Source organism: Calliopsis andreniformis, chromosome 3, assembly GCF_051401765.1.
Source record: "Calliopsis andreniformis isolate RMS-2024a chromosome 3, iyCalAndr_principal, whole genome shotgun sequence".
NCBI classification, from domain to species: domain Eukaryota; kingdom Metazoa; phylum Arthropoda; class Insecta; order Hymenoptera; family Andrenidae; genus Calliopsis; species Calliopsis andreniformis.
Genome location: NC_135064.1, coordinates 19,987,246 through 20,000,000, shown reverse-complemented (window position 1 = coordinate 20,000,000; position 12,755 = coordinate 19,987,246). Strand labels below are relative to the sequence as shown.

The 12,755-nt window shown below is 36.2% G+C and overlaps 3 protein-coding genes across 6 annotated transcripts in view; 1 reads left to right on the top strand and 2 right to left on the bottom strand.

Moving 5' to 3' along the window:
- Positions 1–6,551, bottom strand: part of LOC143177001 (tyrosine-protein kinase CSK) — a 16,750-nt gene extending 10,199 nt beyond the window's left edge. The window contains exons 1-3 of one of the 2 annotated variants that reach the window (XM_076374711.1): positions 6,515–6,523; positions 6,376–6,412; positions 3,556–3,598 (exon numbers count right to left, since the gene is read on the bottom strand). The gene's annotated coding sequence lies outside the window, so the exon portion shown is untranslated. Of the gene's footprint in view, positions 1–3,555; positions 3,599–6,375 lie in introns of both variants that reach the window. The other variant, XM_076374710.1, reaches the window with a different exon arrangement.
- Positions 6,552–6,749: 198 nt separating this feature from the next.
- Ufsp2 (UFM1 specific peptidase 2) lies at positions 6,750–9,441 on the top strand. Of its 3 annotated transcripts, XR_013001542.1 has the most exons (11): positions 6,750–7,010; positions 7,097–7,312; positions 7,372–7,599; positions 7,678–7,845; positions 7,920–8,013; positions 8,101–8,361; positions 8,446–8,592; positions 8,652–8,787; positions 8,887–9,007; positions 9,069–9,140; positions 9,219–9,356. XR_013001542.1 is itself a non-coding variant. In XM_076374974.1 (10 exons), the coding sequence occupies exons 1-10, from the start codon at positions 6,972–6,974 to the stop codon at positions 9,428–9,430; spliced, it is 1,749 nt and encodes a 582-aa protein (XP_076231089.1). In that variant the 5' UTR covers positions 6,750–6,971; the 3' UTR covers positions 9,431–9,441. The 3 variants fall into 3 exon arrangements, 2 of the variants coding, with proteins under 2 accessions (XP_076231089.1, XP_076231088.1); XM_076374974.1 differs by having other exon boundaries at positions 8,658–8,787; positions 8,887–9,140; positions 9,219–9,441; XM_076374973.1 differs by having other exon boundaries at positions 8,887–9,140; positions 9,219–9,441.
- A 663-nt stretch (positions 9,442–10,104) lies between these two features.
- Tim8 (translocase of inner membrane 8) lies at positions 10,105–10,870 on the bottom strand. The gene is made up of 3 exons (XM_076374975.1): positions 10,730–10,870; positions 10,274–10,439; positions 10,105–10,193 (listed from the first exon to the last, which is right to left on the bottom strand). The coding sequence occupies exons 1-3, from the start codon at positions 10,841–10,843 to the stop codon at positions 10,171–10,173; spliced, it is 303 nt and encodes a 100-aa protein (XP_076231090.1). The 5' UTR covers positions 10,844–10,870; the 3' UTR covers positions 10,105–10,170.
- Between the last annotated feature and the right edge of the window lie 1,885 nt (positions 10,871–12,755).

Below are 12,755 nucleotides of genomic sequence, written 5' to 3'. Positions count from 1 at the left end.
TCTTAAAAAACAACCAAAGGATCCCAACGAGAAAATATGGCACCCAGCTTAACATCCCAGACGAAAAGTGCGCTACAAATCAGCCCCCTTCGCTGAATCGCGTGGTATCAATCTTGCTTCGCAATGACATGATATAACGCTTCCATGGCGCAATTTGTACCTTTTATCAAGAATACAGAGAATGTGAAAACCTAGGAACGTATTTTACCTTGAAAGAATAATGCATCACCAAATATAGCGCTCGAGTTTGTCTCACGTTCTCGAGAGCATTCTTTCGAGATCGGTAATTATCTTGCATTCCTATGTCGCGCTCAGTGACATTTTGCACCAATCTGTCGTCGAAAAAAATGAAAGGACGAGATCTAAAGAAAAGAATTGACGATAAAATATTGAGGGTGATTCACAAGTGTATGTCAATACTCCAGGGAGTGAACCCACATCAAAATAAATAAGAAATGTTACACGAACATATATGTTCTACGTATCTCAGTTCTCGTGTTATTGATAATTAAAGGAGAGTGACTCATGCACATCGGTGCTCCGCCTCATTTGCATCTTACAATGAAAACACTCCTAAACCAATAGGTAGAAGGTGGATCCATTGCATAACCACCACGATCTCCTCATCTAAAATCATTTGATTCTTATCGCTAGGGCCATTTAAATTGTATTGTGTATTCAACGCGTGAAATAGGGTGTGTTGAGATACCAGAGGAACACTTCCAACATTTTCTGATATCACTCTGACCCTAAATGCAGCACAAGATGTCAAAAGAATAATAAATATATTTATAAGAATTATACAAAAAATATACTTACTTCATGCATCAGTTGCACAGAAAATTAAAAATAAGCAAAATGTATAATGTTCAGAATACATTTTTCTATATAATTCCTTCCCGAAATTAGTTTGCAAGAAGAATTCCCTGCATTCTTCTTCCGCGTCCATCGAAAATCATTCACCTTTCGAAGGTTAATCCAAAAATCAGAACACATAGATCACATGTTCTTCCCTTTACTTATTCAGTGCATTTTAATGTAGATTCATCCCCTGATATATTGACGTGCATTTACGAATCACCCTCTGCACACTGTAACTCCAAATTCACAGTCCCATCAATAATCCACATCCTCGGTTCAATTACTCGCTAGCTTTGCCCTATGTCACATAAAAGGCATCGAATCCCTGCATCCCATATTCGCAATGTTCAGGTAAAAGCATCTCAAACGACAGGGTGAACTAAATAATCTCCAAGATGAGGAAGCAGCCACTTGGAAAATCAGATCGGTCAAAGGGACCGCAGATCACCGTGGCACTGGTCACCGATTTCATGCAGCTAGAATTCGCGACGAGCGCAGATCGCGAGCGTGATGCAGGGGAAAGGGTCTTCGAGTCTCGCCAGCCCTTTTTTAGCGTAATTTATGCAAAGCTCGTTCGCACCGATGTCTCGTAACCGAGCAGCTATTAATATCCCTGGCACGCGAGGGAAGAAGAAACTGGGAGAGGAGGGGAGAGAAAAAAAAAAGAAAGGGAAGAAAGGCGAGTCGGAGCAAAGAGCACTCTCTTCGACAGATTTGCTCTCTCCGCTTGTGTTTCTCTTTAACAGTACACGTTACTGTACCGTGACCCGCCGTTTTCCATCTGGCGTTACTGCATTACTCGCGTGCGCGAGAGCCTCTGCGATTTCTTGCCCCCACGAAACGGTTACACTTTTTCCACGAGGAACGTAACGATACATCGCTCCTGGAGCGAAAAGAAGGGCATAAGAGGGAAGGAGGAGAACACAAGTGCGGTCGATTTTGAACTAGCGATGGCAAGAAGTGGAGGTAAACGTTTAGAGAAGCACTGAATGATCATACTGTGAGCTAATTTCACCCTTGTTATGTGTGCTTTCGTTTACTCTGTACAAGGTAATTCAGAATTGCAGGTTAACTACTGTGGACGAAATGATCACTTAAAAAACTGAAGAACTGAAGACTTGTCTGGCAGTTTAGATAATGAAAAATCTGAGTACTTGAATATTTGATGAACTGAAAAAAAGAAAAATTGAAAATTCGAGTATTGGAATATGTAAAAATTAAAGAATTGAAAGTTAAATACTTGATCTTTTCTTTGGAACTAATTTATCCCTTAAGATACGAATACACTAGAGTTCATGAACTATTCGTGAACAGTATTGAAATTAAATTTCCTAGAAATTGTCTGTTCGTGTACCTGTTCACATACTGATGTAAACCCCGCTGTACAAACCACTCTATCCACCTAACCATTACAAACCAGTGCCACTACCAAGCAACAACGCTACTACTAAATATACAAAAAGAGCAATTACACTGAACACCAATACTCCGACGTCTCGCCCCCACCAAATGCTTCCCAATCTAAAGCTAGCATCGCCATAAATAATCTCCTCTCGAAAACACACAGCCGAGATTTCACCTGGCCACTAAGAACATTCGCATAGCCCTGAACTCGACAATAATCTTCACCTAGAACCCCACATTCCCAGCTGTCTCTCCACAATGGTGGATCGTAGCACAGTTCGCGCAGGAGACGAGTCGCGCAAACTTGGCCGCGCGAATCCCGAAGAAAGTATGACGTGACCTAGAAAAATGTTTGTCGCGGGCTGACGCGCAAAGGTTCGAAGATTAATCGAGCTGCCCGCCGCGAGGAGAAAGGGATCGAAACAGGAGACGAAGAAAGGTTTAGTGCGCAGCCCATAGTTTGAATACGTAACGCGTCGTCACGACGTTGCAACGCGATGCACGTGCGTATAAAAGGGCCTCTTGTTCCGCTGGACGTAATTATATTTCGCTGAAGTAATTTCTGGGATCGCGGCTCGATGCCGCTAAGTCATTAAATTTCGCTAATGAGGCCCGACATTAAAATACGCGGGAAGCCTTTGGGCGATAACGACCCGCCTCGAGGCTCGATAGGAAACTTCGATCGACTGATGCGCTGGCCTGGCAGGATGCACTTTGCGCGGCGGAGTCTTATCTTAATCTTCCATTGATCGTTCCTGCAATATTTCACGAGGTGAAACGAACGATTGTTTTAAATTTTTAGTTGGAAACTTTCAGGCGAGCGTACGAATGAAATTGGAGCACGTACTAAGTCGCGTCTTAGATGCAGATTCGATAGAAAAAATATAATCGTGAATGGATAATGTAGATGCTCGGGTTTCAACGTTAAGACGCAAAGTAGACTTATCGTTTCTCTTGGAAATATTTAACGGCATAATTGAGTAACCTCGATTCGAGGAATTAATTGACTTTCGTGGTTCTAGAAGATCGACGTTCTCTTGGATTCAGGCTCTTATAGAGAAGACGTTCGATATTTGAATGATAAACGCAATTGATGCTTTCACCAATTAATGATGTGCTTTATCATTATTTGAACTTTCTCGTTACATTTATTATAATAAACTCAGAAGAGACTGTAAATAATATGTCATATAAGTACGCATAAATTCGTGGATCAAAGCGACGAAAAGTGCATTTATGTTTCTGATAAGAAGCAGATATTAGTAATCGTGTAAAAATTGAATACCTTACCTATACTTCAGATTGACTGTCCATCCTTCGGTTATGTGCCCCTCTGAAACAATCATAAAATTACATTTATTATTGATTACACATTATCAATATCCTACAAAATATTTAACAGAATTATCATTTAATATTTGAAGAAGTATCTTTCCTACGTACAATAGTCATCAACGTTGAGTCAATCTTTTATCATATCAACTCAATTCTATTGCGATAAAAACTATACAGTTAAGTATAAATGTTGCACACTAACTACTTGTTGAATCATATCCGACTCAATGATCAAAGTTATGAAATTTATCCACAGAGAAATGAATAACGCTTGATAAATCCCGCCAACGATATCCTTTTCGACCCGCGAAATTCCTCTTTAGAAATCTTTGAAAAGAAAAAGCAAAATTGCGGCCAGTGACTTACGTTAGCGTTCTTAAATAGCGAAGAAGAGTGGGAAGCAAGCGTGTCGTAACGATTTTAATGAGACTAACTATGGACAGGCCCATGTGCGTTTCACCGAGACGCTCAATTGCTAATTAAAATACCGAACAAAGCGAAAATAGCCACGGCCATCCTAGAAAACATCAAACAAACGCTTTTTGCGTCTTTCTATGGATCGAGCGTCGTAATCTTTTAATATTTGTAACGCTACGTAGATAGAACTGCTTGAGGAATTAACCGCGCAGATAAAGTTGTAAATTAGTAGCGTGTAAGATAATACGGATGTACCATTCGCTACGCAATTTAACACGTTGCAAACATGTTTTCCTTTCGTTCGATATTGAATTTTCTTCTATTAATAACACGATTGTTCTAAACATATTATGCCACAGTCAGCTGTGTTTCCACGTGAAAGATGATCTAGGTACAATATAATTGCAGAATATTAAGGATTTGCACGATAAATATACTCGCTTTTTAATTTGATTAAGTTTAGATAGAAATCTAATTTATAGAAGTCAAAAAAGATCAACTAATAGTCACTCAGTGGCAATAAATTTGCAAATGACGTTTACAAAATAATTACATACTAACCTACTCAAACTGCACACTTCGAAAAACTGCAGAAATAAATATACATCTACTATCCACAAATTATAAAACAAAGTTTCAATCTCCCTTATTCCAAATGAACAAAAAAGTACCGCATGACAGACCCCAAATGAAAGACCGCGAATTAGAAAATCTTGAAACGTTTTAAACTAAAGAAGTTTTCCTCGGCCAAACGTTATTAAATAATATTCCCAAGAAACGGAAGCTTTTCCCAAACGACGAGTAGCTTAGTCACCACTTTTTGCAATAGAGAATAGTCGAGCAAAGAGCGTTTGATCATTGAGCGCAAGCGGTCTCGTAACATTCAGCGCAAGGTTGCGGTCGCTCCCTCTCGCTCTGCCTCTTCCTTCTCGAGAGCAGCGCTTAAGGCCGAATTAATTAGGTAAGAAACGCGCGTGAGAGAATCGCCTGCCTCTGGCCCGACCGCGAATTCGCGTTTTTCCTCCTCGAGGCGGGCGCATCCGCGCGATACGCGCCGTGGAAAAATATTCAGGAGGAAGAGCGACCCATTTACGTCCCGCGTAATTAACCATTGTGACTGAATTATTCGACGTGGATGCCTAGTACCGTTCGTTAACCGTATAATTAGCCGATTGCTAATTGCTCGAGTTCGCATGAGCTATTTCGCTCGCCGCGGAAAACGCATTAATCATTCGCGGCTGTACGCGACGAACGCGGCGCGGCAAGAATAGACCGAAAAAGGCGAAACGAAGGATGGAAAAACCGTGGCGGGAAATTCGGAATGCAAAGGACACGTGTGCGCCTCGACGCGCTTCGATCATCGTCGTCGACCAGCTGGGACCGAGCGTGCCGATGGAGTTGCCCCTTTGAAAATCGTTCGACTCGTCGAGCGATTTACGTGACAACAGTTATCCCTTTTCCCGTCTTTCGAGTACTTCGCCAGCGATTTTACACTCGAGCCGATGATACTTGTTTCCGTTTCGCTGTGGAGCATACTTCCACCGCTGGAAAGGGTTCACTGCGAACATTATTGCGAATGAGATTCCTATTGCACGGGAACTGTCGACTTTTGTAGCTTATCTTGGAAATTTATTACCAGCTTTAGCCATTCATTAATGCGACTGGTTACATAACTGCAGCTACTCTTGCACGATTATGCTGCACGCTTTGATGAGAAGCAGCAAATCGTTCGCGAACCTTGTTGCAATTTATAATCACTGATAAGTTTGTAGACGTGTATTGTATAATATGTCACTGACAATGAGAAAAGATGTTAATCCTACCGGCAACAGGAGCGCACGCAACAGCTCCTAAATAGAGCAAAGAACGAAACGAAGATCCTCCTAGTCTTAGAACCATGCGAAAGACAGCTCGTGGACAGTTCGTAACCTCGAAAGTCCCCGTGTGCATCGAATCGGAGATCGCGTACTTTCTGCGAGGCTCCGCTCGCCGAAAACCGAGGAACGATACTGTCACCGAGTCGACGAGAAACGCTGAAAGATCCAGGGAAGCGTGTTATTTCTCTGTCATTCGGTGGATTTAGAATGCAACTGCGTGTGTCATTTAAATAACGCCCACTTTTCACTCGCAAGAGAGAGTAGCAGGCCGAAATGTAATCTCCGATCGAATCGAAACGCTGGTGGATACGAAACTCATCTGCCACCGCGTAACTGGACGATCGAGTTTCTGTCATCTCGTCGTGTCACTTAGGCCAGAGGGACTATCTTGGACCGTCGGCAGCGGAAAATGTTTGAACGTGTAACAGTACCGTAACAGTTCGGTGCTGCGCGCGAAATATGCCCGAAATTCGAGACCCACCTTGCTGTGTACGCGGATTTTCCTGACGGGCCTGAGGCTGGAACACAGGAAACACAATAACACTATGTCACATGAACGAATATTCGTGGAAACCACATGAAACAACGGTTACAATCGCCTCACGAAACGTCACACTCACTTTGGTCGAGCGGCCATTTTGCTACACACGACCCCGAGCGAAGAACATCTTGATCTACGAGAGGGACAGGAGCTTGAAGTTAATCCACGACAGGCTGTTGGTGACTTTCGAGGTACCAACGTAACGAAGCTGTTGTGGGGAGTATGAAGGCGACGGGAAGTTACGTTCGAAAATTGACTGGTGGCAGTGGTGATGTTCTACAGCCTTTTTTAATATTCAACTGCGAATGATGTCCCGTCAGCGGTTTTTGAATGTGTCGTCTGGTGTAACTAAATTGTCATCTGTATATGTGAAGGGCGGTATGTGGGTATAGAGAGGAAAATACCTGGCATATTTTCGCGTAGTCGGATGTTGAATGGCTCTCTGTGCTGTGCTTTTTTAATTCAATCTTGCCATATGGCGTATATTTGATACGGAATAGATTTATGGGAAAGTAGTTTACAATTGGATCGTTGAAATGGCGCCGCAATTACGGATTTTATCTAATGTTGGAGAGGTAATTGTTGACTATCGATATACCTAATGTAAACAAATCATTAGGACAATAATGCAGAATGTGATTCATTTCAATTCACTTTCTAGCGGTTGAAAAGTATAAAAAATGATATGACAGGCCACTTGTATGGTGTCATGTACAATAATACACTAACAATATTAACGTTTAGTGTAAACACATGTGATGATGTTGAAACCGATATAAATCATACAACATTACAATTCCATATGCCAGCTGAAGTATATCTCTGTGGTATTTTACATATTGGTGAATGTGAAGAGAAGCTGCTCGATACTTTTCAGGTGAGATTATTTATTCTCATCGTTAAGTTCATGATTATTTATAAGATTTGATTTTTTAGGATATTGACATCACGGATAACCCATTATTACTCAAATATTCACATCATGATTCGAAGATAGAACCCTATTTTTATATTCATCAAAAGCTTGAATCTGTTAACAATATGGACATTATTAATGAAAGTGACATTCATACGGAATTCATGTATATTAGATTGAGGGGCAATTTGCCAATAATAGCTCAAAAGGGTAATATAATGGAAGTATTAGAAGAATCAAGGAAAAATGTAAGTAATGAGTATGTTAATAAAAATTGTATGAAGCTCGTGCTGCATGTGTTATCTAGTAATGTGTTTTTATAATAGATTACATCCGGAAAGATAGGAATTCACTTTCCTGCGAAGAATGCTTTTCTTTTCAATAATGAAAATAATTCAAAGGATGTAACATTGAAAGAGCTTTTAGATATATCTGACCACCATGATGGAAATACGAATATAAGAAAGGGCATTATTCGACCTGCAGGAATTGTGGTACGCTTCCTAATACATCTGTAATATATACTGTCTTATTTTTCTTTATAATAATGCTTGTATTGAATTTTCAGGATGCCATAGATGCTAATATACTTTCAAAATTATCTGGAGATAGACATTCTGAAGAAGATATTAAGTATGCTCCAGTACTTCAATATGTAAAACGCAAGTATTATAATACTTAGCATTAACAATTTACAATAGTGTTGCTTAAAATTTAAATAAAACGAATGTTTAATGTTTATAATACAGGGCCGTTTGACAGTATAGAATGTAGTTTATCTATTGATACATTGTCTCTAGTCAACCTCAATGTATCCTCAGCAGATTTATATGGAATATTAGTAGAATCCATGTGTCGAAATATTAAGTTAATAAAAAAATGTTTTGAAGATCAACTTCAAAAATCTGAACTGCCTATCAAGCTGCCTATACCTGTACATTTTAAGCCTGAAGGTTTTGGACATTTACTTACAATAGTTTACCCAAAGGGTGATACCGATAAAGAAACAGGTAAGATAAAACATTTTTTGTGTTAGCCTAATGCCCCATGTATGATAAATGGAAAAATTTATAGTCTCATTAATTTATTTTCAGTGCTATATCGCGAAGCATTACATAAAATTCTAGGATTAGGCATGAGTAGACCCTATTTTCGTTTTGGAAATGCTGTGAGATTTTACAGTGATTCGCAAGCAGATAATATACTTCTAAATCCTCATCAAACAATTTCACAAACAGATGGTATGTATTTAATATTGGTCCAGTCATAAAGTTTTATACTGTCTCTAATTTGCTAATAGTTACAGGAAATAATATTGAACAGATGGGTATTGTACAAGGTTTGTATGCATATCATCATTATATGCAAGATAATTTTGATGACAATGGTTGGGGATGTGCATACAGATCTTTACAAACGATAATTTCGTGGTACAGGTAATTTTAATATACAGATGATTATAATATGATGAACAGTGCTACACATAAAACTATTTTATTTGAGAACATGAACTAAAATATTTCTATTATTCACAGATTACAAGGCTACACTGATGTACCAATACCTTCTCATTGTATGATACAAAAATGTTTAGTCGATATAGGAGATAAACCTTCAAATTTCATTAATAGTAAACAATGGATTGGTTCTACAGAAGTAGGTTTTGTACTAGAAAGTCTTTTAGGTATCAGTGTTAAAATACTCTGTGCATCTACAGGTGCCGAAGTATCGACACTAGCTAGGAATCTGTTACATCATTTTCAAACACAGGGTACACCAATAATGATTGGTTTGTAATTTTATCCTTTTCTTAAATTTTAAAGTACTTTGAAAATTATTGGTATGTCAACTTTTAAATATTTTCTAGGTGGTGGAGTATTAGCTCATACAATTTTAGGTGTTAGTTACAATGAAAATACTGGCGACGTAAAATTCTTAATCTTAGATCCCCATTACACCGGTCCAGAACACTTACCAACTATAATAAATAAAGGTTGGTGTGGATGGAAAACAAAAGATTTTTGGAAGAAGGATGCATTTTATAATATGTGTCTTCCTCAAAGACCAGTATGCATCTGAGCATGTTGAATTGAACTTTTAAAGAAAATTGTATGCAACGCATTGTCAGTGTTCAAAAGTATGCATCATCAATTATTAACGAAATAAAAATAATGTAGACTGGTACATGCACGAAATAATGTCAACTAAGTATGCAATTTTTAAATACCATATTTTGTCATACAGTAATAGTAGTATAGGAATTGTTATCTGAAACTGTTGGTACGATATATATTGTTATATAATTAAAAATGACTGTATACTGTATGCACTTTGCTTAAACATCTCAAAATAGAATTAAAAAAAGTATAGGATTTAACGTTAGATATAAATTAAACATTCATTCCTATTTTCTATGCTGATATTTTAATGTCAATTAATTTTTACACATTTTAAGAATCAAAGATTGTTTTATATGAATTTCTAATTTATATGAACTCAAGTGCATTTACGTTTGTAATAACTATTATACTGCTAAGTTATTGTGCATGTATCCAATATAAGCACATCAAAAGGCACCTAAATCATGGTAAAATTAAAGCTATAACTATTGCAAGATTGTTACAATGTGCTATGTTTGTATATAATTCCTTTAGAAATTAAAATGTCTTACAATTAAAAATAAGTTCAACTGTACATTTTGTAAAGTGTAATATATAAACTGAATTTTTTGTATAAAAAAGTTTTAAAAATAGTTTTGCTGAAAAAAAACTCTGTTTATTGTATGTCCAACTGTAAGTACTCTATTTTTCATTTCCATATCAGTTTTTTTCAGTATGTGCTCCTGAATTAAATAGAAAATTTTATTTTCAATATTCTACAATAACAATAATATAATTACATAACAAACAACGTTTTACATACTCCCTGTAGACTTTTGTAGAAGTTGCGCAAAACGATTAGTTATTAGAAGGGATACATCTATGAATCTATCTACACAATTCTGCAGACATGTTTCTGTTCGACTGTCCAGTTTGCTTCCTGGTTTATCAACGCATTTCTCCCAACAAAAGTCGTTGAATTCATGTATCTAAAAATGCAGACATAAATGGATCTTTATACCTAAGATGAATGGTACACCTATAAATGTTTCATATTTTATTCTGTATAACTATTCTAAAAAAGCAAACAATTGTATGTCACAAATAGTATACAAAACTCTAAAGCATTAAACTGGAACGTTATATGTGATATATGTATACATATTAAGAATGTGAAGATAACCTTCTCGGCACACTACAGTACACTTTCAGTTGCTTAAGCTTTGCAAACTAAGTGACATTTATGTATTTTAGATTTATTTCATAAAAGACATTTCACCTGAGCTTGGAATTCAGCTTTTTCTTTTTCAGCCGTAAAAAATTCTTGTAACTCAGAGTCCATTTCTTTCTTGCCGTCTTTAAAATTAGCACTATTATTAAATAGGTCAGACATTTTTTATTATTCTAATTTTGGAAAAAATAATATGTGTAGTAATATCTTCCAAAATTAATAAGGTCCTTCAAAATACACGTGGTCGTTACTATTGTCAATCACCACAAAAGTAATCAGTGTAATTTTGGTGCGACTAGTTGTTCATTGTTGCCAACTATGAAATATTATTAGTTACCAAAAATTTGCGTGAAGAATTTAACATTTGATTGTAAAAGCTAAAAAATAAAAAATAATTAACTTCAAAATATAATACATATTTTTATACATATGTGTATGTCACACATTAAAAAAATATATTGATATTCTTACGAGATTATTCGAAAATAGTTTTAATACATTATGTGTATACACAAATTATAAATAATGATCATGCTACTTTTTGCGTTTTAATTGAATATAAGATATGCTAATACAATAAATACGCAACTATATAAATTTATTGAAACAAATATTTTTCAGTTCAGTTAATGAGATTGTCTTTAATCATCTTACCACAATAACATGACATCTTGCGTCATTTTTTGATTTGTATATTAAAAACGTTGCAATATACGCATAAAGTAAATCTAACCATATTATAAAACAGAATAGTACTTAAAAAAATATAGGTAAATAAAGAATACAAGAAAAGAAATAAAAGTTTGAGAAAGTTGTAATGCAACGGTGGAGTTCATTCAAAATTTTATTTCAGACTTATAAATTATGGAACTGGCGGATACCAATATTCATTAGAACTGTAACAATATTACTCCTTTTCTACCACAGTTATTTATGCGATATCACATAATTTGCTTCCTGTAATTGCAGTAATTGAGGTACCGTTCTTCCTTTAATTTCTTTAGTATCATCTCTTTCAATTCTTCGAATTGTCGTTCTAATCCCCAGTCGTCTATCGTAACATTCGTAACACAAATTGTCTGGTGACGTAAACTATACGTAATCAAATTATAATATTTTCCTCAAATCTATATTCAAATTAAAGAAAAGTTCAAGGTTCCTTTATTTTATATCTATACAATCATAACATTTAATATATTTTTAATAATATATTTTAATAAATTTTTAAGCTCGATGATGACAGGTTCCTATTGATAACGTCAGTTTATACATATACCTATGTTATCACTATTTCACTGATACGACTTTATAAATATTTCCACTTCGCGTATTGACTAAACTCTTTCAAATCTCTCTATAAAATAAATTTTATAAAATTTATATTAGGATCATATAACGTACAACCACATACATAATGCATATTACGTATTTATCATAAACTCATCGAACCTATTTATCATAAACAAGCATCGCAACGTATACGTATAGTGTACATAACATGCAGAATATTCAACAGAAGAAACATGCATTTCTCAATTTTAGTATCATCGAAATCCTGAAAAAGTTATTCCGACAGACGCTCAAACAAAACTAAATTTTAAAGAATCAAACTAAAATTTTACACAATGAATAATTTTTCAAAAATTCTTCACAAAAAGATCAAATACTCCAAAACCTAACACGTTCCGAGTCCGAGTATGAACTCAAAACCATCCTCCCCTCTCTCCTTCCAAGCATTCCTAAGTTAACATTCCTATAACTTAACATTCACTCAATAATGTCTACATTATCTCCCAATAATTATAAAAACGGTCTAAATAAAAAATCTAAAGAAGTCAAATTTCTCATTTATTTCGCACCGTAAATTGATGCAACAGCAAATAAACACTACAAATCCAATTTTTCAAAATTCTCGACTTTTAAATCACTTTCACAATTACCTACCCTATAGACACTCAACACACAGTTCTTCACCCTTACCTAGTTTCAAATACCAGCAAAGGCCAAAAACTTGCAATATTCAGATTCCAAACCCCAATTACGAAAATACTCTAAACAAAAAATAATTGAAATT